Genomic DNA, 24,725 nt, shown 5'->3' on the forward strand with positions numbered 1-24,725 from the left:
ATGATGATGAAGAATAAACATTCTTTAACATTTGTAAGTCGTAAATAATTTCTCTATTATTATAATTTGCTTGATTTTCCAGGCCATGTTTGCATTTCTTTCAATAAATCTATCATTGTTTAAACATAAACTGATTAGCTTTTCATTGTTGAGAACGTAATCTCTATTTTTAACCTTATGTCTATGAGAAATAAATTCCAGCTTTACGAGCACATGCTAGGAACGAATTAACTCGTAAAGTTGAGAACTACTTGTACAGCACTTGAGGCATCCAAGGTTTATCTTGATCACAATTTTATATTCTAAATAAAAATAATACGAAAGTTTTGTAATGTCATAGATATGTTTACTTTGAACCTTTGTGGTAAACTGTCCACAAACATAACAATAATTGTCTGAATGGTTGATACACTTCCTATGAGTCTGCTTATTCATTGTAGCACTAAATGAATTTCTGAAAATGTAAATTCAGTTTTGAACACTATAATATAAAAACAACACAAATTCAATTTTTATCACTACACAGTACACAGAAAACTTTGAAAAAAATATATTTGCGAATCAGCAGGTAGAGCCGAAATTATTTTACTGCTACCTCAAGGGTTGTGGGCTGCACACTCCTACTCTCAAGGGCTGTTTATGCTTGGAGGACAGATTTACAACTCTGAGAACATGTTACGATCACTTAATGCTTTGAAAACCTTGGCACAGCCTACAAAAATGCTAAGGTGCTCCCTTCAAATTGTGAATTGTTGCATCGGAATTTGAACCTAAGAACCATAGGTAGAAGTCTGATTATATTTATCACAAGAAAACGGAGGCCAGAATCGGTTGCTAAAATTAAGAGAATTAGCTTATGTCTATTAAAATATTTTGGTAAAACGTAGTTCCCTCTATATTTAATAACTGCGATGTGATGTGAAACTATTATGGTGATTTTCAAAATTGACGCATGAAAATTGGTTAAAAACAGCATTTAAGTTCTTGGTGGTAAAAATCGTGTTGGCTAGTTTAATATTCAAACCATGCAAAATGAAAACAAGGGGATAAATATCCCCTTGTTTATCATACTTGATGTCCTCAACAAAATCCAGTTAACACATATTCTAAATCCCATATAAGGATGCATTAAAACTATTATACCTATTTGGTGAAGATATGGTGGAGCTCAGTTTATAAGCAGAGCCAGAAATAATCAAAACAGTGCATTTTTACTTCCCCTATCCCCAAAAATGCTGATCACTCTGTTCCCAAGCAGACGAACGCATTTTCCCCTCTGAATATAGAAATTCTGTCGAGCTTCTCTATAATGTGGTGATGAGTTAAACATCTAAATGTATTAGTAATTGGCAAATGATGGAAGACAGCATGCTTATACAACATTAGCCAAAAATATATATATACATACAGCAAATCCTTGCTGATCCAGATTAATTGGCCCCGAGTGCCAAGCGATCTTTCTAGTGCGATTTTTCCTAGGGCGAGTACTAGTGCTTTAATAATCCCTCCACCGCTGGCAACGTTACTGCTGACCGCTCGCAACGTCACTGCATCCCTCGCTGAGCAACGTCACTGCATCCCTCGCTGAGCAACGTCACTGCATCCCTCGCTGAGCAACGTCACTGCTTCACCGCTAGCAACGTTACTGCTAACCCCGCTTGCAACGTTACTGCTATCGCTAGCAACGTACTGTTCTCCTCTTCTGCTGATCGCTTGGTCACTGGTTGGCACTGCTCCTGCCTCCACGTGGCGGGGTCGGTAACCTGGGAGAAGGAATTCCCTCTTCCGGGGCTAAAAGGAGCAGCGATGGATTGCGATGCATATCCATCGCTAGAGCCCACGGTCTCCAGACCCGTCAACTCTGATTCAGAGCATGACTTGAATCGTCCGAAGAGACTACAGACAGAAAAACAAACAACAGACATGCCGACATTTCTGATAATGCATTCCCTATCCACACAACCTGTTGGCAAGCTATCGCCTTTCCTAATACAGAAATGTTTAGAATCGGTTGTTGGATCTCCCAAAATGGTTAAACGTCTCCAATCCGGAGACCTTCTAATTGAAGCTTCTAAGCCAAATCACTCAGAAAAATTGTTAAAATTAACAACTTTTAACAATATTCCTGTGTCAGTAACAGCCCATGACACTCTGAACACCTCTAAAGGAGTTATCAGTGAATGGGACTTACTAAATCTGTCTGAGGAAGAAATCATTCAAGAGCTTAGCGAACAAAAAGTGACTCATGCACGGAGAATTATGACGAAAAAAGATGGCAACCTATTACCAACCAGGTCCATTATTTTGACATTCAGTACTCCGAATCTCCCATCTTCTGTAAAAGCAGGTTACTTAAACTGCAAGATTCGACCCCTACATCCCGAATCCCATTCGCTGCTTTAAGTGCCAGAAGTACGGCCATTCTCAGACGGCATGCCGAGGCGATGCTGTGTGCCCTATTTGCGGCTCCAAGGAGCATTCCCAAGGAGACTGTACAGCTTCCGCTCCCACTTGCCCAAACTGTAAAGGAAGCCATCCTGCATTTTCTAAAGCGTGTGACCTTTGGAAAACAGGGAAAAAAATTCAAAAGTATAAAGTGAAGCATAAATTCACATACCCTGAAGCAAGAAAGCAAATAATGCTAACCATGCCTAGCCGATCATATGCATCGGTCACAAAAAATAGCCGCTCAGCTGCAACCCAAACAGATGTCTCCATCGAACCGAATATTTCCTTTGCCGCCTGGGCCAAAACTGCGCTAACTTATAATAAGAAAACTACAGTCAGTGAGACCAGCAACACCCCAATCAGCATCCAACTGATGCTATCTCAACCTTGCCAGAAACAACGAAATCAGCTACTATTGAAAACCAGAAGAAATCGAAACCAAGGATTAGCAACATGGAAATTGAGGTTCAGTCAGAGGATGAAGAGACAGTACTAGAATTACATGCTAATGATACCATGGATACGGGATGCCCAACATTTCCCAGAAATGAAAAATCAAAACTAAGCAGACAGAAACCTTCCCAGAAAAAACAGTCAGATCAATCTTCCTACAATAAATCCAGCAAATGAATAAATTCCTTCAATGGAACTGTAGAGGATTACGCAGTAATATAGATGACTTGAATGATTTACTAATACAAACTAAAGCAATAAGTGTATGTTTACAGGAAACCTTTTTATCACCACAAGTTTCTCTGAAAATTAAAAATTATTCTATGTTTAGGCGAGACAGGGATTCTGACACTCCTGCTCGTGGTGGGGTGGCTATTCTTATCAGAACTAACATACTGTCAAGACATCCCCAACTACAAACCTCTTTAGAAGTTGTAGCGGTTCGGATAGCAATGGGAATATCGTTAACCCTTGCATCCATTTATATCCCACCGAATTATCCTTGCTCCCAGACTGAACTTGACAACCTTATTACACAATTGCCACCTCCAGTCTGTTTACTCGGCGATTTCAACGGTCACCATCCATTGTGGGAATCTTCCATCATGGATAGGAGAGGCCAATTAATAGAAATGTTCCTGGATAACCATAACCTGACTGTTAAATTCTGGCTCTCCAACTCACATCCAACTACCTACAGGTAGTACATCAGCCATAGACTTATCAATATATTCAGCATCTCTTTTTCCAAGCATGGAATGGTCAGTGCTAAATGATCCATTCCACAGTGACCATTTTCCTATCATCAGTACAATTCAAACACAGACAGTATCATGTCCTAAAGGCAGTACTTCTTGGAACTTTCATAAAGCAGACTGGAAAAACTATTCAACTTGTGTTCTACTTGACAAACTATATGTACAACAAAATCATATTGATGTTGTAACTGACCACATTACAAGTCATATATTATCTGCAGCAGAAATTTCCATTCCAAAATCCAACCAGAGCAAGCGGGTACACCAAAATCAATGGTGGAATGAAGAATGCTCCAAAGTGAAACGAGAAAAAACCGTGCCTGGAACCAGTTTCGCAAATTTCCAACTACTGCCAACCTAATTATGTACAGCCATAGACTTATCAATATATTCAGCATCTCTTTTTCCAAGCATGGAATGGTCAGTGCTAAATGATCCATTCCACAGTGACCATTTTCCTATCATCAGTACAATTCAAACACAGACAGTATCATGTCCTAAAGGCAGTACTTCTTGGAACTTTCATAAAGCAGACTGGAAAAACTATTCAACTTGTGTTCTACTTGACAAACTATATGTACAACAAAATCATATTGATGTTGTAACTGACCACATTACAAGTCATATATTATCTGCAGCAGAAATTTCCATTCCAAAATCCAACCAGAGCAAGCGGGTACACCAAAATCAATGGTGGAATGAAGAATGCTCCAAAGTGAAACGAGAAAAAACCGTGCCTGGAACCAGTTTCGCAAATTTCCAACTACTGCCAACCTAATTATGTACAAAAAACTCAGAGCCAAAGCAAGACAAATTAGGAAGACAGCAAAACGTGACTCCTGGATTAAATTCGCCTCAGCTATTAACAAAAATACTGACACTCGAATCATTTGGAAAAAAATTCAAGCTCTCAATGGGAAATTTCTACCGCAGCAATCTCCGATAATACAATGCAGTGGGCAGGACTTATCCTCTCCTACTGACATTGCAAATGCTCTAGCTGAATCTTTTTATAACATTTCTGCCTGTTCCTCTTATGTGATCTCCTTTCAACGCAGTAAAACTGAATCAGAACGTCATAAGTTTAATTTCGCAACTAGACTTTCACTTTCATATAACCAGCTGTTTACTCTATCTGAACTGAGAGAATCTTTGAGCAAATCTCCGAACAGCGCAGCAGGACCAGACGGCATTCACTACAGTATGCTGAAGCATCTGTGTGAAGCCGATCTCGGCACACTATTACTCTTTTATAACCGGATCGTCTCTGAAAATACGTATCCTCTGTCATGGCGTCATTCCTATATTTGTGCTATTCCAAAACCAGGCAAAGATCCTTCTCTAGTTGAGAATTACAGACCAATATCGTTGACAAGCTGTCTGGGCAAAATCTTTGAAAGGATGGTACATAAGAGGCTCACCTGGATTCTAGACTCCGAAAATCTCCTTTCTGATCACCAATATGGCTTCCGTAAAAACAGGTCCACCCTAGATGTACTTGTAAAAATTGAATCCAACATTCGTAATGCCTTCGTGAGAAAACAACATCTAGTGATGGTCAACCTGGATATTCATAAAGCATTTGACACCACATGGCGTCATGGTATTATTAAAGATATGCATCAGTTGGGGCTGAGAGGACATCTCCCTTTAATAATTCAGAACTTTTTAAAATTGCGTACATTCCAGGTCCGATATAAAAACATGCTGTCAACATCTCACATTCGAGAAGAGGGTGTCCCACAGGGTTCCATATTGAGTCCAACCCTATTTGCGATTAGGATCAACAATATTTTGGAAGAACTTCCAAAAATGATTGAAGTATACATGTATGCTAACGATCTCACTATATCCTGCCAATCGCAAAGCATGAATACTATCGAAAGACAGCTACAAATTGCTTTAATGAAAATTCAATCCTGGACCCTACGAAATGGATATAATCTCGCTGAACAGAAAACCACTACCACTCATTTCTGCAAACTTCGGTCACTTCATCCTGATCCAGAGCTAAAGATAAATAACGTGCCAATTCCTCTTGCTCACAATATCCGTTTCCTTGGTCTGATACTAGACAGGAAACTGAACTTTCAAGCACATGTGGCCTATCTTCGTACCATCTGCTTGAAGAAATTGAATATCCTTCGGGGGGTGTCATCCATGTCATGGGGTGCTGATCGTCATACCCTCATCCATCTGTATACAGCTCTCATCAGGTCTCGCTTGGACTATGCCTCTCCAGTATATGATTCAGCGAGGAAAAGTACTTGAGAACGACCGAACACCATCCAGCACTGTGCTTTGAGAGTCGCTCTAGGCGCATTCAAAACCTCCCCGGTTCAGAGCCTGTACATCGAAGCTCATGAACCTCCCTTACATCTTCGCAGAAAATCATTACTTCTGATGTATGCTGCAAAAATCCGTAGTCTGCCCTCTCATCCTTGTTGGAGACGTCTGTACAATACTGAATGCGAGTCATTTTATATCAGTAAACCTAATGAAAACCGACCTGCTCCACCTAGATTTAAGGAACTGGCTCAATCATGGAACATAGACATCAGCAATATATTTCAGGACAAAACACCACCAGATCCACCCTGGGAAAATATCTGTGCAATATATGATGACTACTTTCAACAGTGGGGAAAGAACATGCTGTCTCCTTCCAATATCGCACAGTTACATGCAACTTACACTCTTTCTAATTGAAACGCATGTGAAATCTATACAGATGGATCAAAAACCAAGACCCAAGTAGGTGCTGCTGCAATCTTCCCATCATTTAGCACTTCTGTCTCATTGCCAATAGAATGCAGTATCTTCACTGCTGAGCTCTATGCTATAAACTTAGCTCTGGATCACATTATTGAACATCTAATTCCGTCTGCTTTAATATTCACTGACTCACTCAGTGCTGTCTCTGCCATAAATACTAATACCAAATCCTCTCACCCTGTAGTAAAACAGATTCATTCTAAGTTACTTGCCTGTATGGAATTGAACCAAACTGTGACATTCTGCTGGATCCCAGGACATTCTGGAATAGCTGGCAATGAAAGAGCAGATCATGCAGCCAAACAACCAGAAACCACTATTTCGCAGACTTTTCAAGTTCCATATACGGATTACAAACACATTATCTGTAAAGCATGTTATAACAGCTGGTCATTAATCTGGAAAGGTTATCCAGGAAATAAACTTTACCAAATAAAACTGGAACCAAAGCTGTGGCAATCCAGCTTCAGAAAAAACAGATGAGATGAAATAATTTTAGGAAGGCTAAGGATTGGGCACACTCATCTCACTCACCTGTATCTATTAACTAATAACAGTGCTCCCCAATGTACATCATGTCAAGTACAACTGACCATTCGACATTTGTTAGTGGACTGTCCCCACTTTCAAACCATCCGTTTAGACATCTTTAAGTCAATTTCTAATACGCAGTCATCAATAAATTTATTACAGATTCTGGGAGATGATTTTAATCAAAAAGAACTCTTTACTTTCCTAAATCGTATAGGAATATATCATAAAATATAGTTATCACAATTAAGCTAATATTCCATATTCACCATTAGAAAGACACAATATGGCCCTAGCAGCCTATGTGTCGTTAAACACAACAACCAGATTAATTGGGGAAAAGGGTCATCTGGATTAGTGAAGCAAAAGATATGCCTAAAAGACAAAACAACTTAGAACACAAATAAATAGAAAATTTAATGATATAGTTTGTGCTGATGAAAATAAGGGGCTTAGAGGGGAACAGGCATTCTGTTATCAGACACTCGGTCTAAAACACTTCTGGATCCAATATCTTTCTATTTCAGAAGATTTAGGAGAAGTCTGGTTGGCCTGCCTCCTTAAAATCCACTCATGCACACCTTATTGGTCGTAAGCCCTGTTACGTCATCTAGGTGGTAACAAACGTGTAGAGTGGTTCTCTTCAAGACACCTGGTCACTGTGAAAGGGAACAAACCCTCCAGAGCATGACAAAACAAATGGCCCTCAGTCCCCAGTGACTTTTGCTCTGTCACACTGCTCCAATTTGTGTAGCAGTCTTCTATGTGCAACAGTATCAAAAGCCTTTCTAAGATCCAAGTATATAATATCAAAGTTATTCCCTGCATCCAGTTCTTTTGTGACTGCATCATAGTATCCAATGAAATTGGTCAGGCAAGACTTTCCCTTAACAAAACCATGCTGTGTCTGAGCTATAACTGAAGTCTTATCTAGATGATCCTGCAGTGCTTCTTTAACCAGTGCCTCCATTAATTTTCCTGGAACAGAAGTTAAACTCACATGTTTATAATTACTTGTGTCAGCTTTTGATCCTCCTTTGTGAATTGAGGTCACATTTGCACATCTCCAGTCTATGGGTAGCTCCCCCTGATTCCAAAGAAGCTCTCATAATTATGGCCAAGGGTTTGCTTAATTCTTTTGCTGCCTCCTTTAATATAACTTGATAGATCCCATCCATCCTGAGTGCCTTTTTTACGTTTATCCTCAACAATTTCTCCTCCACTTTCCTCTCAGTTATTACAAAATCATCTAGCTCACTGCCACAGTTTACTTCACCTCTGGCAGTCCCCTTCCACAATAACTCCTCATGTGTGAATATAGAATACTGATTTAGTTTGTTAGCCACCTGAGCAGGATCAACAACAGTTGATCCTATTGGATCAACTGTTGTTGGTCCACTGGATATTGAACCATCAATATCCAGTGGACCAATCAGATTCATCCCTTTCCTTCTAGAGTTCACATAGGTAAAGAACTGTTTTCTGTTTTTCTTTGCATCCTTTGCCAAGGATTTCTAATAATATGCCTTTGCCTGCCTAATCTCTTTTGTGACTTGGTTACAAACTAGCTTATATCTATCATAGGCTTCCATGTCACCTATTAATTTATATGTATCCCATGGATTTTGCTTTTCTCTGTCTCATTAGTTCATCTGACTTCCATTTAGGCCTAAACCTTGAACAATATTTCTTAGTTGGTATGTAAAGCCTAGTAGCTTCCAAGATAAGTTCTTTGAATGCTTTCCATTTTGAATTTGCTGTTGGTAACATGGTCAGTTGGTCCCACTGAATAGAATTTAAATACTGTCTCAGACCATCGTAGTCTCCTTTACGAAAGCAAGAACCCTTCCTTTACCCGTGATGGTGGTTATCTCTTTGAGTAAATCCTACTTCAGCACACTGTTATCACTGCCACCTAGTGGCAGTGATGACAGTGCCACCTAGTGGTTACTTTATTACTCTCTATTACTCCCACTAGTTGCCTCCAGAACATACTGATGTAGAAAACAATCATCCAATAAATCCACAAAAGCATTGCTAGTGTGTGAGTGACCAACCCACATTCCAGTCAATATTTGGGAAATTAAAATCCCCCATTATACGACTCTCTGATTTACTGGCCCACTCTTTCCCTGTACAGTTTTAGTCATTAAGCCTATAGCACATACCTACTCTCAATCTTGATCTCCCAATGTTTATGTCACACCAAACTGACTCCACACTGCACTGTCCAGCGATGTCGACGGGCTTCACTTCCTTGGATTTTATGTGTTTCTTAACTAATAGCATAACCCCTCCTCCCCTTCCTATCCTGTCTATCCTTTCTGTACACATTGTACTTCCCAAATTCTGTTCTGCATTCTTTATATCTGTGCGACACCATGTCTCTGATATTCCAACAATATCTACCTTTGATGTTTTGAGTAATACCTCAATTTCATCAAATTTATTTACCAAATAGCATTGGTGTACATGCAAGTATACATGCACCTGTTCCTATTCTTAGCAACCCTAACACAACCCATGTGTTTACTTGTATTGCAATGACTCCCAGCAGTCTCTGAAATACCCTGCATCTTGTTTTCCAGGCTGCTACTCATTCCAATAGAAGCAGTGCAAAATCACTTCCATGCCTGCCACTAGCAGTGGTTACATAATAAGATTTAACACAAGAAACGTAGAACACGTATTAAGGGAAAACAAAGGATTTAAACCAGCAGTCTTGAGCCAGGAATACAGAAAGATAAATGATACTGAAACTGAAGAATAGTGATTGTGTACTTATAAATAGCAGAGAAGGCATAATTAAAATTGCAGAAGACTACTATAAAGAATTTTATAAGGAGGAAGGAAATGATTCAAGCAGTAGGGAAGGTGCATCACAAATTAGCAACACATATGATATACCCGATATCCTTCCTGATGAGGCAGAACATGCGTTGAATAAAATGAAGAATCAGAAAGCCCTGGGGGGAAGTTTAAGTTACTGTACAGTTGTTAAAATTGGGGGGAAGAGACATGACATAGAAACTGGCAAGACTTCACAAAATGCATTAGTAAAGGTGTGATGCCTAAGGAGTTGAATAATGCAATCATAATTTGCTTCATAAGAAAGGAGATAAATCAGAAACTGGAAATTATAAACCAATTAGCTTGTTATCCCACCTCTACAAGTTGTTCACAAGTGTCATTACTAACAAATTAGAAAGAATAGTTGATGAGAATCAACCAAAAGAGCACACTGGCTTTAGGACAGAATTGTCAACTGTGGATCACTTTCGCGTAATATCACAGTTAATGGAGAAAGCAAATGAATATGAAACACCATTACATGTGAACTTTATGGATTATGGAAAGGCATTTGACTCCATACAGCATAAGCAATGTTTTGAGCACTGGAAAGAGAAGGCATAGATACCCCATATTTTCAAATGAATGGAGGGGTGAAATGGGACTGGTGTGTTTTTTTTTTTTTTTTTTTGGCTGATGCTGAATAAGCTTGCTTTCTTGCATCGTATGCCTCTACCAATGCTAATGCTATTGTGATTTTGAAGAAATTATATGAAAACACTACCTGCTTTATTAGACTAGACAGCAAATTTAAAATTGAGAAAGGTGTTCGATGAGGAGACACAATATCTTCAAAATTGTTTACTGCTGCCCTTGAGGAAGCTTTCAGAAGATTAGTCTTGTTGCAGGAAGGAGTCACCCTCCACCATTTACGATTTGCAGATGACATTGTAGTCACAAGCCAAGATCCCAAAGAATTAGAGGAAAATCTTAATCGGTTATGCAGAGGTAATAAGGATTTCAGAATAAAGATGAATATGGCTAAAACAAAAGTAATGATGAACAAGTATGCCACAGAAAGGGATATTATTATTATTATTAGCCATATGGTGCAAGGAAGCCTGAGGCTTATGCTGCACAAGGGAAAAAAAAAAAAAAATTCTGAATTACTGTAAGCGAGGGAGAGAGAAGTAGAAGGGGATCATCGAAAAAAAGAATGATGATGATATCCAGCTCAGGACCCTGGGTGTGCTAAGCTCATACTCACCAGATGTGAGCCCCTGGGGTTATATAATGATTGAAGGAGCAGTAATTGAAAAGTTGATTTCATATACTTATCTGGGACAAGTAATTAGCTGTAATAATGATAAATGGCTTAGTCAAGAGAAGGAAAATATTTGGATAGAGAGCATTCAGGAAATATAGTCACTTACTGAGAAGCAATATCCCAATTTGTCTGAAATGTAAAATAATGAACCAATGTATACTCTCTTCCATGACTTATGGAAGTAAAACTTGGGCACTCAAAAAATGGAAGAGGAGCTAGAGATGTTAGCATTAGCATTAATAGAGGCATTTGATGTAAGAAAGCAAGCTTATACAGCATCAGCAAAAAAAAAACCAAATAAATAAATAAATAAAAAATAACCACTTCCACTTCACCCCTCTGTTCGTTCGAAATACCTGTCCAGCTGAGCGTTAAACTTATTTAGGCTATCAACTTCCACGACAAGGGATGGAAGTCTAATCCAGCAACCAACCACCCTCTGGCTAAAGGCAAATTTCCTCACGTCTATCCTACATCTGGCTTTCCTCAATTTGAATTTATGCCCTCTCAGGTGATTATTCTGAGCTAGAGGAAGAATCCCATCAGCATTGAGCATGCTCAAACCATCCAAGGCATTATACACCTCTATCAGATCACCTCGCCGGTGCCTAGTCTCCAGACACTGTAATTTGCAAAACGTAAGCCTTTCTTCGTAAGAGCAACCATTTGTTCCATTCACTAATCTTGTTGCCCTTCTCTGTACTCGTTCCAGCATCTCTACATCCTTCTTGAAATGAGGCCTCCAGACCTGTATACAGTACTGTAGGTGCGGTCTGACCATTTCCTTATACAAGGGAATAATCACCTCCTTATCCCTGCTAGAAAAATTCCTATATATCATCGACAATACACCATGAGCTACTCTTGCAGCCCGTCTGCACTGCGCAGAAAACTTCATATCTGCCTGCACAACCACCCCCCAGGTCCCTTTCATTCTCTACCACTGTGTAGTACCACAGAGTTGATATGTTGCTCTGGGGTTGGTGTTTCCCATATGTAGTACTTTACATTTGTCAATGTTAAACTTCATTTGCCACCTCCCAGCCCATCTGCTCAACCTTTTCAGATCCTGTTGCAGAAGCATAGTGTCAGTAGTGTTCTTGACAACCCTGCCAACCTTTGTATCATCTGCAAACTTGGACATTAAGCTTGATATACCATCATCAATATCCTTTAAAAATACAGAAAACAATAATGGACCCAACACTGAGCCCTGAGGGACTCCACTAATAACATTAGTCCACGATGAGCAGTGTCCATTGATTACCACTCAATGTCTTCTCTCCCTCAACCACCCCTTTATCCATAGCAGCATTTGCCTCCAATGTCACACTGCTCCAATTTGTGCAGCAGTCTTCCATGTGCAACTGTATCAAAAGCTTTTCTAAGATCCAAGTATATAATATCAAAGTTATTCCCTGCCTCCAGTTCTTTTGTGACTGCATCATAGTATCCAATCAAATTGGTCAGGCAAGACTTCCCCTTAACAAAACCATGCTGTGTCTGAGCTATAACTGAAGTCTTGTCTAGATGATCCTGCAGTGCTTCCTTAACCAGTGCCTCCATTAATTTTCCAACAACAGAAGTTAAACTAACAGGTCTATAATTACTTGTGTCGCCCTTTCATCCTCCTTTGTGAATTGGAGTCACATTTGCACATCTCCAGTCCATGGGTACTTCCCCTGAGTCCAAGGAAGCTCTCATAATTATGGCTAAGGGTTTGCTGCTTCCTTTAATATAACTGGATAGATCCCATCCATCCCAGATACCTTTCTTGTATTTATCTTCAACAATTTCTCCTCCACTTTACTCTCAGTTATTACAAGATTCTCTAGCTTACTGCCAGAGTTGAATACACCTCTGGTATTCCTCTCGCTGAATAACTCCTCATGTGTGAATGTCGATGCAAAATAGTCATTCAGTTTATTAGCTACCTGAGCAGGATCATCAGCAGTTGATCCTTCGATATCATGTGAACCAATCTGATTCATCCCCTTCCTTCTAGAGTTTACATAAGTAAAGAACTCTTTGCTGTTTTTCTTTGCATCCCTTGCCAAAGATTTCTCGTAATCTGCCTTCGCCTGCCTAACCTCCTTTCTAACTTGGTTACAGATAAACTTGTATCTACCATAGGCTTCTGTGTCACGTGTTAATTTGTATTTTTCCCATGCATTTTTCTTCTCTGCCAAATGTCTCATTAGTTCATCTGACATCCTCTTAGGCCTAAACCTTGAACAATATTTCTTTGTTGGTATGTAAAGCCTAGTAACTTCCAAGATAAGTTCTTTGAATGCTTCCCATTTTGAATTTGCTGTTGGTAACATCATAGGTTGGTCCCACTGTATAGAATTTAAATACTGTCTCAGTCCATCGTATTCGCCTTTACGAAAGCAATAACCCTTCCCTTTACCCCTAATGGTAGTTACCTCTTTGAGTAAATCCCACTTCAGCACACTGTGATCACTGCCACCTAGTGGTTCATTTACCTGCAGATTCTTAATGCATGAGGAATCACTACTGATAATCAAATCAAGAGTATTACTCCCTCTAGTTGCCTCCTGAACATGCTGATATAGAAAACAATCATCCAATAAATCCACAAAAGCCTTGCTAGTGTGTGAGTGACTAGCTCCCAAATTCCAGTCAATATCTGGGAAATTAAAATCCCCCATAATAAGACTCTCTGATTTACTGGCCCACTCTATTTCCCCGTACAGTTTCTTATTATACTCATCAGAGTCATTAGGCCTATAGCACACTCCTACTCTCAATTTTGATCTCCCAATGCTTATGTCACACCAAACTGACTCAAAACTGCACTGTCCAGCAATGTCGACTGGCTTCACTTCCTTGGATTTTATGTATTTCTTAACTAATAGCATAACCCCTCCTCCCTTCCTATCCTGTGTATCCTTTCTGTAGACATTGTAGTTCCCAAATTCCAGTTCTGCATTCCTTATATCTGTGTGACACCACGTCTCTGAAATCCCCACAATATCTGTCTTTGATGTTTTGAGCAATACCTCAAATTCATCAAATTTATTTACTAAACTCCTAGCATTGGTGTACACACAAGTATACATGCACCTGTTCTTTTTCTTAGCTACCCTAACACAACCTATGTGTTTATTTGTACCCCAATGATTCCCAGCAGTCTCTGAAATATCCTGCATCTTATTTTCCAGTCTGCGGCTCATTCCAATAGAAGCAGTGCAAGAATCACTTTTACCTCTGCCAGTGGCTACTGTTAATCTATTAGTCCTCCCAATCTAGCAGTTTTCCGACCCACCTAACACTGCCTCGATAGCATCAGCAAACATTCTTGCACCCTTTCTATTTAAGTGTATCCCATCCCTGTAGAAGCAGCCTCTCCTGTTAACAAGTACAGACCAGGCTGAAAAAAATTCTATCCCTTGAGCCTTGCACAGTCCTTCCAGGGCCGAATTGATCGACAGGGCTCTCATCATATACTCCCTTCTATCCTGTCTGGGCAGAATTGCAGACACTTTCAAATTCAACCCTAATTCACGGCTTTTTTTCAACAGTGACCTGTACTTGTTAAGTAATTCTGCCGGTCTCCTACTCTTAATATCATTAGTGTCAACGTGTACAATTATATCACCTTTTGTGCCCTTAAAGGATGATATCCGCTCTACAATGTCATCAACTTTTACCCCTGGTAGACATACCCTGGTCCTGTTCCACCTATCCTTTTTACAAAGCACGTTTCCCTGACAATAGAGTCACCAAGAACTACTAGTTCCTTTGGGACCAGCGCATTCTGCCCTGGGGGCTGCCGCTGTGTTGCGCGATGACCAAGTGCAAGCTCTGGCATTGGTGTGGGCAGCTGAGAGCTTGATTTGCCCCTCACTTTTAATCCTTCGAGGGCATCCACCCTGTCCTTCAAGCTCTCATATAGGCCCATAACAATGCTGAGTTGTCGCCTGATTTCCTTACACTCCTTGCATCGCGCGCACACACAAAGACATCCCCCATGGCAGTATCATGTCCCGTACCCGACTGCTCCACAAACATCAAGCAAGTAGTGCATTTTAATAGGTTGTGATTCAGAGGGCAACTGCCCCCCTCAGTTCTCCCCTGAGCCACAGCACTCCCATTAGCTTGAGCCTTTTGCTTTGCTGCTCTGGTCAGAGTCATGATTTCGATTTAATTTCAATAAAATTTCAATTTCAGTACAAAATTAAAACCCTAAACTTATATCTCAACACAGTTATAAAGCTATATTTATGTTTCTGTATTGACTTTTATCTATGAAATCCCTTTATATAACTTCCGTATCAAGTTAAGTATTAATTATTTATTTTTTACTAAATTTTTATGTTACGTAACCCAAGTCGTTATATGTATAATTAAAAGTACAATTTAATTGACAATGAAGTTGAACAAGATTAATTATCTGATTAATTGACAATATTATGTACTATACTATACTATATTAAGCTTATGCTATCTATTTCGAGATATTTTGTATTGCGTTACAATGGCGCAGTTACGAATGGTAAACACGTGGATTTGATACCCTTTCTGATACTAAGTAATATAACTAAGTAATAAAACTAAGTAATTCCTACAAAATCTCTATCTAAGTAACTTTAATCTAAGTATCGTAAATAAGAATATAAAACTACTCTAGAAAAAAATTAATACGCCAATTTAAGCTAATAAATCAGAAAAAACTTCTCTGTTCCAGGAGCGGCAAAAATGTACGTCCACACAGGATACTCTTGTTCTCGTCCTGAGAAGATGATATAAGAGAAGCTATAGCAAAGGATGGAATGAATTTTATTAGGAAGCAGACTGTTAGATTAGAAGAGAAACACAGGGATTAGGCAGCAAACTCGAGTAAAGGATATTTTTATTAAAACTAAAGAACTAAAATGGTCTTGGGCAGGACACATAGCTCGAAGAGATCATGACAGATGGATTGAGAAAATAACAGAATGGTACCCAAAAGTGGTAGAAGAAAACTTGGAAGACAACGATGGAGATGGACAGATGAAATTCACAAATTTATGGGTAGTAAATGAATGGCCTTTGCGCAAAACAGAAGGAACTGGAAAGTTGCGGGTGTGGCCCTCATCCTGCAGTAGATTGAAAATAGCTGATGATGATGATGAATGAAAATAAAAAATATATATATATCACTGTAGAGCCTTTATTTAAAAACTATGAAAAGACAATACATTTATCCATCAATAGAATTCTCAGAAGTAGCAGACTCTTGATTTACCAGGATCGGATCAACTGGGACAAATAATATGAGAGGCCCATCAAGCTCTCAGCTGCCGAACTCAATGCCAGAGCTCACTCCTGTGCATCAGGCAACACAGTGGCAATCTCCAAGGCAGAAACCGCTGGTCCCACAGGAAGTAGTTATTGTTGGTGACTCTATTGTAAGGGATACGAGGAATATATTATGCAAAATGGATAGGTGAAACAAGACCAGGGTATGCCTTCCAGACGCGAAAGTTGATGATGTTGTAGGGCAGATATCATCTTTTAAGGGCACAAAAGATGATATTGTTGTTCATTTTGCTACTAATGGCCCTAAGAGTAAGAGTTCTGAGATGCTGCACCAGCCAAAAAAAATTTTTTTTGAATTACCTGAGAGAGTGAGAGAGAACAACAAGAGTTAGAAGTAGAAGGAATTCACCAATAAAGAAAAGAATGATGATATCCAGCTCAGGACCCTGGGTGTGGCAAGCCCATACTCACCGGATATGAGCCCCTGGGGTGAGAGATGAGAGAGAGAGAGAGCATGGTTGTAATTGATTTAGTATGAATTTCACATTTTTAATGTCTTCTGACATTAAAAATGGCACTGATACGGTACACATTAACATATAAATGTGTAAATTGACCCTCATCAGGTGAGACAATACAGTAACATCAGAAGACTAATATGCATTGCTGTAGAAAGGTTTTTGTCTGGCGAAAGGTGGTGAAAAATACTGAGATTAGGAAAAGCAGAAAACATCCATACCCTTGAAAACCTTATAGTTTAATGTATACTGAGATTAGGAAAAGCAGAAAACATCCATACCCTTGAAAACCTTATAGTTTAATGTGAAAAGAATAAGAATCACACAAAGCCCTCAAAAGTGAAGCTGAAGAAAAAGTATAATTGAGATATAACTGTCATTCATCAGGATCCTATCTCATTGCAATTGCTTAGTTGAACGATTGGAATGAGATAGGATCCAATTGCTGAGCTGTTACAAAATAAACTTACTGTCTTTGCATATTATTTGTTGTTAGTCATACTTTTGTTTAAAATACTGTGCCCACTAACCTGAATAAGTTTTTCTTTGCATGCAGGTGTTTAAAAAACAAGAAGTAAAAAATAAACTTTATCAGTTCAAGTTTTTATAACTGAATGCTTATCTTTTGTGATTGTCTGAAATTTCTCTGTTTGAAATAACTTCTGATATTTGAAAAATGTTTTTTTTTTAAAGTTCAGTAAAAAGCTTAATTTTTAATAGGCATAAATACAACTTGAATTCGTTATCTCAGGATTCTGCTGTAGCACTCATACAAAAGAGTCGGAGCCATGGAGTCAAAATACATGAGGTTAGTAACTGTAATAATAACAATTATTTGTTGGGTCTCCTGCCTTAAGTTTTATTATTGTGGTTTGCTTATAAGACCCTTTTTTTTTTTTTTCCTTATTATGTATTGAATACTATACTCAAAGTTAGGCTTTTAGAATTCTATAACACAACATGTGTGTTGTACCCTGTGGAGTGGAAGCCGCGAAAACTTGAACTTGGTAATTGAAGTTTGCAGTTGTTCAACCTTAGCAGGATAGTTTGTGCTATAGATGAGCAATAGAAAAATCTTCAGCAAATGATGCAAGAAAGCAAGCTTATTTAGCATCAGTCAAAAAAAAAAAAAAAATCACCTATCCGTCCCCTCCAAAAGTTTGTCTAGTTCTTCTTTGAATTTGTTCAGATTGTCCAATTCCACAACGAGTGGAAGCTTGTTTCCCACAATCAGCCACCCGTTGGCTGAAGGCAAACTTCCACACATCTAAAACCATTCTACATAGTGTGTATAGTATTAGGGTCAGGTGCCACCTGTGGTTTTCCACATCTGCACCATATGTACGCTGTGAAGAAATACAGTACTAAGCTAAATGCCAGAAAAGTGTTGTGTGTTGTATATGACATATTGCGTTAGGTTCTGTTGTGTGTCCTGGCATTTGGCCGCAGGGTCTATGGTGAGACTCTATGTTGCCCGCACACACCACTAGGAGGTAGCCAGGCTGCTCATTATTCTCTGGCTTGTCTTTGCCAGGGTCGCCAGAGCATCCTGGATGGAGGCAAAAAAAAAAAAAAAGTATAGTCGGGGAAGTACAAAGTGTACGAAGAAAGGAGGGTATAGCTAGAAATATGGAGGATGTAGGCGAAGGCATCCTCCAGGTTATCAGTGGAGCAATAAGCACCATCAGATGAAAGGGGAACCCATGGAGGAGGATAAATAAGACACAGCAAGAGAGCCGTGTGTAAGTTGCCACTGACGAATCAGGCGGCCTGTAGACCAGTTGATTCTACCCAGGTTAAGATCGGTTGGCCAGTTAGGTAAGGATCAGATGTTTGGGGTGTTCCTATTTTGCATTGGCATTCTACAGTACAGTACAGTACAGAGTATTTTTGGGTCTAACGGCACCATCTCTGCGTATATTCTTTGTATCGAGGACAGTACGCTGTCAAGGCCAGAGGTGTAAAAGTGTGTGGGTCATGTGTTGTGTAATGTGTTGTGCCCCTTGTTCCTCTGGCTTGTTAGCCGCCAGGCCCCAGATGGGACCTGTTGTTTACGTACTCCGCCACGTGGAGGCCAGCCAGGTGTTCCCTTAAAGTTTGCTCTGACAGGTCCTACCATCTATTTTCCTGAGATTTCAGTGGCTAGGACCTAAAAAAAAAAAGAATATATATATATATATATATAAATAATAAATAAATAAAAAATAATTAAAATAAAAATTCTTCTTTTCTTTTGGGCACAGATGGTACATTATACGCTACTTAGAGGGGCTATAAGGGATAAGCGCTGGAGGTGATAAGATTTCCTAATAGGTCGGGCATGAAATTTGGTGTTTTAGATTTGTACGTGTAGGGCAGGTGCTGTTGTAAGGAGAAAGAGATGAGATGGAAGGGGGTGGAAGACTGGGGGGTTGGAAATTGGAAGTAAGGGGTCTATAGGGAAGATGACCCCTGTTGAAATAGTGGGGCATGCCCATGCCCCACCAGAGGAGAAAGAGGGGTAGCGGGAGGGGAGGAGACAGCCCCCCCGCGCTAGGGAAAGAGGAGTAAAAAGCAGGCTAGACAGAGCCGGGGCACTATATGGCTGTATGGCATCATAAGATGCAATCTTCAAGGTCCGAGTCCAAGTTGCAATCTTCGTCTTTGCATTGGTCCGGTGGCGGTCCAAGTCCAGAAGTCAGGTCCAGTTTGTTACGTTCATGTGTTGTTATCTGCTTCAGGTGGTCACTAGTTTAGAGTTTCGCAGTCATCTCAGATAGTTACGTTTGTGTTTTCATAGGTTAGTGATGATGATGTGGTAGGGATCTTTGTGTTTCAAAGAGTTTGCGGGCAAAGACGGTGAAAGCCCGGTAATTATCTTCTTTTTGCAATATTATTTCTTCTCGGTCTTTTAGCAAGGAGTTGATGCGTGTATATAGCTGACATCTGAGGTCCTCATAGTTGTCACAGTCATGGATAAGATGTCCCCAGGCTTCCTCCTGACCGCAGTTACAGCTCGGGTTGTCGGAGATTCCCAGCTCGTGGAGTTCCCTCTGAAGGAGCCGTGGCCTGTAAGAAGGAAGGTGGTGTGCAAGCCAGGAAAACCAGGACGGGGAAATAGGATATACCCTGCTGACATCGGGTATAAATTTTTTGGTGACTTGCCCTTTTGTGGTAAGATTCCATCTATTTTGCCAGATAGATTGCAGGTGTTCCGATAACCTCTTATTTTCTGAGGATTTGCTTTTCTGTGGATCTGTTGTGTAACCTAGATAAGTTGTGGTTCTTCCTTTTGAATGTTGGTGTAGCAGCCCACAGTGCACAATCTCCAGATCCAGGTGATGTAAGCCCGCCAGGACCTGGAGCGCATGGGTGCTCACAGTGCAGCAGGCTCTTGTTGTTGTCAATAGTATGGATCAGTGGATCGACTCCAACTTTTTCTTGTTGACTGCTGTTTGCTTTCTGATACCAGGCGCCTGCACCATAGGCAAGGATAGGGATGAAGAGAGCTTTGTATAGAAGGGAGGGGCCCTCTTCTTTAGTCCCCAGTCCCTCCTGGTGATTTTGGTTATCAGGGCCGAGAGCTTCCTTGTTTTCGTTCTGAGATAACAGAGATGAGATGTGAAGTTCAAGTTTCGGCCTAGTATTATTCCTAAGTATTTTAGTTCCTGTTTGAGTTTGATGGTCACTCCATTTATTTTGATTAGTGGAGATCTGCCAGAGTCAAGAGCCCCTGAGGAGTATTGAGTTTGTTTTTTCGGTTGAGATCGTTAGAAGATTCCTCTTGGCCCAATCCCGTAGCATGTGTGTGGCATGATTGCCTATGGCCTCCAGTTGAGCCGTGCTGTCTGCTTGAAGCATCATAATCAGATCATCAGCGTATGCCTGTGTAATGACATTTGGAACATCCAGGTTTAAAAACTCATCAAGCACCAGGTTCCACAGGAGCAGCCCCAGGATCCCTGGGGGCAGCCCCTGTAAACGGGTCTGGATACAGAGGTAAAGGGAGTGCTGACAGTGATTCTTCAGTTTTCCAGGTAAGATTTCATGCAGCGAAATAGATTTGATGGGATTTCAGCCCGTCGGAGCCTGGCCAGAACACTGGGCCACCAGAGGGAGTCAAAGGCTCCAGCGAAGTCAATTGAGACGAGGAGGAAATATTTCCTGTTACAGTTTCTGATTGCATCGATGATCTGTGGTGGAGGCATCAGTGGTGGAGCATCCCCTCCTGAAACCAAATTGGTTTCTTGACATCAATTGAGCATTCTGGTAACGGTTTTCAATTCTGTGATAGATGAGTCGCTCAATGAGCTTGCTCAGCATTGACAGCAGAGCGATTGGCCTATATGAACCTGGCATGTCCTGGGGTTTAGTGGGGTTTTTCAGGATAAGTCTGACTCGGGCTGTCTTCCACGAAGTTGGAAAGAAACCCTCTGTGAGGCATTGATATGCTAGGTTTAATGTAGTATCCGGTATAATTTCCACTGCCTTTTTTAGTATTTCCGGCTCTATTTGATCTTCGCCGGGAGTTTTCCTGTTTTGCATTTTGGCTGCAGCTATGTTGAGTTCTGTTATCGGGAAAGGGGGCTCCACTGTCTGGGTGGAGTATTTATCATTCCCCTCACAGAGAGTTCTCTGTTTGTGCATGTGTGGTAATGTTGAAGGAAGGAGGATATGGTCCAATATATTATTAATGGAAGAGTGCCAGGATCTGGTGTATGTCCCTTGAGGTGGCAGCAATGACTTCTCCCTTGGGGAATTTACTGGTGGTAATTTTATATACCAATCCCCAGGGGTCTGCATTTCCCACTGTGGATACAAGGTCTTCCCAGGAGTGTCTCTTTCTTGTTTTAAATTGAGCCGTATATTGGTTCCTGACCTCCCAGTTTTGCTGTCTGAGTAAGTCATCCTCTGCTTGGGGGCCAAGATCTGCGATTATTCACTCGCTGTCTTATTGCCTGGAGTTCTGGTGACCACCAGTGGACCACTTTGGGAACGGGCTTCTTCTTCTTGATGGCCATGTTTGCTGCTTCAGTTATAAGTTGCGTTACTTTTTGTTGGTGTTGGTCTGGATTGAGATATTTTGGGTCCGAATTCCTGGCTTTTTCCATCAATGTTTGTTGGAATAAGTTCCAGTCTGCTTTTTGGATGGCATATCTTGGCGAGAGGAATCTAGGTGGATACTGTGCTATGAGGGAGTGGTGGAGGTCAAAGGTTAGGACTCTGTGGTCCGAGGTAGTCCAGTGTTCTTGTACCACCCGGGGGAAAGATGCCCAACAATCGACCGAGTGGCCAGAGTTACATCTATATTTGCCTCCCATAGTTTGCTGGAGAAAGTTGATGGTTGATTAGGTCTGTTCAGAACTGCTAGATTACTGTTGGAGATGTAATCCTCCAGGCGCTGACCATTTCTTGCACACCCACGGTCTGGTCTTTCACTGTGCCAAGCAGGGGATCTACAGTTGGCATCCATTCCTACTATGAGTTTGGCATTCTGCATTTGTAGTTGGATATTTTGCAAATATCTTGTCATGGGCAATATATCTTCTCCCGGACGGGCATATATAGAGGTGACATAAAATTCCCCTAGTGGCGAGGCTATATGGGCACATATGGCCCAGTTTTGTACATAGGTCAGAATTCCGGAGAACGATGGCAGCCCACAGGTTGTCTCCATGAACTTGTATGATCTTGTAATGTAGAGGGTAGCCATTAGCATTAGTAGAGGCATTTGATGCAAGAAAGCAAGCTTATGCAGCATCAGCCAAAAAAAAAAAAAAAAACCCACTTCACCCCTCTGTTCGTTCAAATTACCTGTGCAGCTGAGCCTTAAACTTATTTAGGCTATCAACCTCCACTACAAGGGATGGAAGTCTGTTCCACCAACCAACCACCCGTGGCTAAAGGCAAATTTCCGCACGTCTATCCTACATCTGTCTTTCCTCAATTTGAATTTATGCCCTCTCAGGTGATTATTCTGAGCTAGAGAAAGAATCTCATCAGCATTGAGCATGCTCAAACCATTCAAGGCTTTATACACCTCTATCAGATCACCTTGCTGGTGCCTAGTCTCCAGACACTGTAATTTGCAAAACTTAAGCCTTTCTTCGTAAGAGCACCCCTTTGTTCCATTCACTAATCTTGTTGCCCTTCTCTGTACTCGCTCCAGCAGCTCTACATCCTTCTTGAAATGAGGCCTCCAGACCTGTATACAGTACTCTAGGTGTGGCCTGACCATTGCCTTATACAAGGGAATAATCACCTCCTTATCCCTGCTGGAAAAATTCCTGTATATCATTGACAATACTCCATGAGCTACTCTTGCAGCCCGTCTGCACTGCTCAGAGAACTTCATATCTGCCTGCACAACAACCCCCAAGTCCCTTTCATTCTCTACCACTGTCAGTGTAGTACCACAGAGTTGATACGTTGCTCTGGGGTTGCTGTTTCCCATGTGTAGTACTTTACATTTGTCAATGTTAAACTTCATTTGCCACCTCTCAGCCCATCTGCTCAACCTTTCCAGATCCTGTTGCAGCAGCATAGTGTCAGTAGTGTCCTTGACAACCCTGCCAACCTTTGTATCGTCTGCAAACTTGGACATTAAGCTTGATATACCATCGTCAATATCATTTATAAATACAGAAAACAATAATGGACCCAACACTGAGCCCTGAGGGACTCCACTAATAACATTAGTCCACGACGAGCAGTGTCCATTGATTACCACTCTCTGTCTTCTCCCCCTCAACCACCCCTTTATCCATAGCAGCAATTTGCCTCCAATGCCACACTGCTCCAATTTGTGTAGCAGTCTTCCATGTGCAACAGTATCAAAAGCCTTTCTAAGATCCAAGTATATAATATCAAAGCTATTCCCTGCATCCAGTTCTTTTGTGACTGCATCATAGTATCCAATCAAATTGGTCAGGCAAGACCTCCCCTTAACAAACCCATGCTGTATCCGAGCTGTAACTGAAGTCTTGTCTAAATGATCCTGCAGTGCTTCTTTAACCAGTGCCTCCATTAATTTTCCTGGAACAGAAGTTAAGCTCACAGGTCTATAATTACTTGTGTCAGCCTTTGATCCTCCTTTGTGAATTGGGGTCACATTTGCACATTTCCAGTCTGTGGGTACCTCCCCTGAGTCCAAGGAAGCTCTCATAATTATGGCTAAGGGTTTGCTTATTTCCTTTGCTGCCTCCTTTAATATAACTGGATAGATCCCATCCACCCCGGGTGCCTTTCTTGTGTTTATCTTCAACAGTTTCTCCTCCACTTTACTCCCAGTTATTTCAAGATTCTGTAGCTTACTGCTAGAGTTGAATACACCTCTGGCATTCCCCTCGCTGAATAACTCCTCATGTGTGAATGTCGAAGCAAAATATTCATTTAGTTTGTTATCTACCTGAGCAGGATCATCAACAGTTGACCCATCAATATCAAGTGGACCAATCTGATTCATCCCCTTCCTTCTAGAGTTTACATAAGTAAAGAACTCTTTGCTGTTTTTCTTTGCATCCCTTGCCAAGGATTTCTTGTAATCTGCCTTCGCCTGCCTAACCTCCTTTGTAACCTGGTTGCATATCAACTTGTATCTATCATAGGCTTCTGTGTCATGTGTTAATTTGTAAGTATCCCATGCATTTTTCTTCTCTGCCGTATGCTTCATTAGTTCATCTGACATCCATTTTGGCTTAAACCTTGAACAATATTTCTTAGTAGGTATGTAAAGCCTAGTAGCTTCCAAGATAAGTTCTTTGAATGCTTCCCATTTTGAATTTGCAGTTGGTAACATCATCAGTTGGTCCCACTGTATAGAATTTAAATACTGTCTCAGTCCATCGTAGTCGCCTTTACAGAAGCAATAACCCTTCCCTT

General features: G+C 40.6%; 1 protein-coding gene across 1 annotated transcript in view; it reads left to right on the top strand.

Moving 5' to 3' along the window:
• LOC150085746 (ribonuclease H2 subunit A) overlaps positions 1 to 24,725 on the top strand; it is a 343,664-nt gene that overhangs the window by 94,389 nt on the left and 224,550 nt on the right. The window contains exon 4 of the mRNA XM_090374677.1: positions 17,586 to 17,673. Within this exon, the coding sequence (XP_090230803.1) occupies positions 17,586 to 17,673 (88 nt within the window). The remainder of the gene's footprint in view (positions 1 to 17,585; positions 17,674 to 24,725) is intronic.

Source organism: Mastigoproctus giganteus, chromosome 5 (genome assembly GCF_048544385.1).
Source record: "Mastigoproctus giganteus isolate SK-2022 chromosome 5, ASM4854438v1, whole genome shotgun sequence".
In the NCBI taxonomy this organism is placed as follows: Eukaryota; Metazoa; Arthropoda; class Arachnida; order Uropygi; family Thelyphonidae; genus Mastigoproctus; species Mastigoproctus giganteus.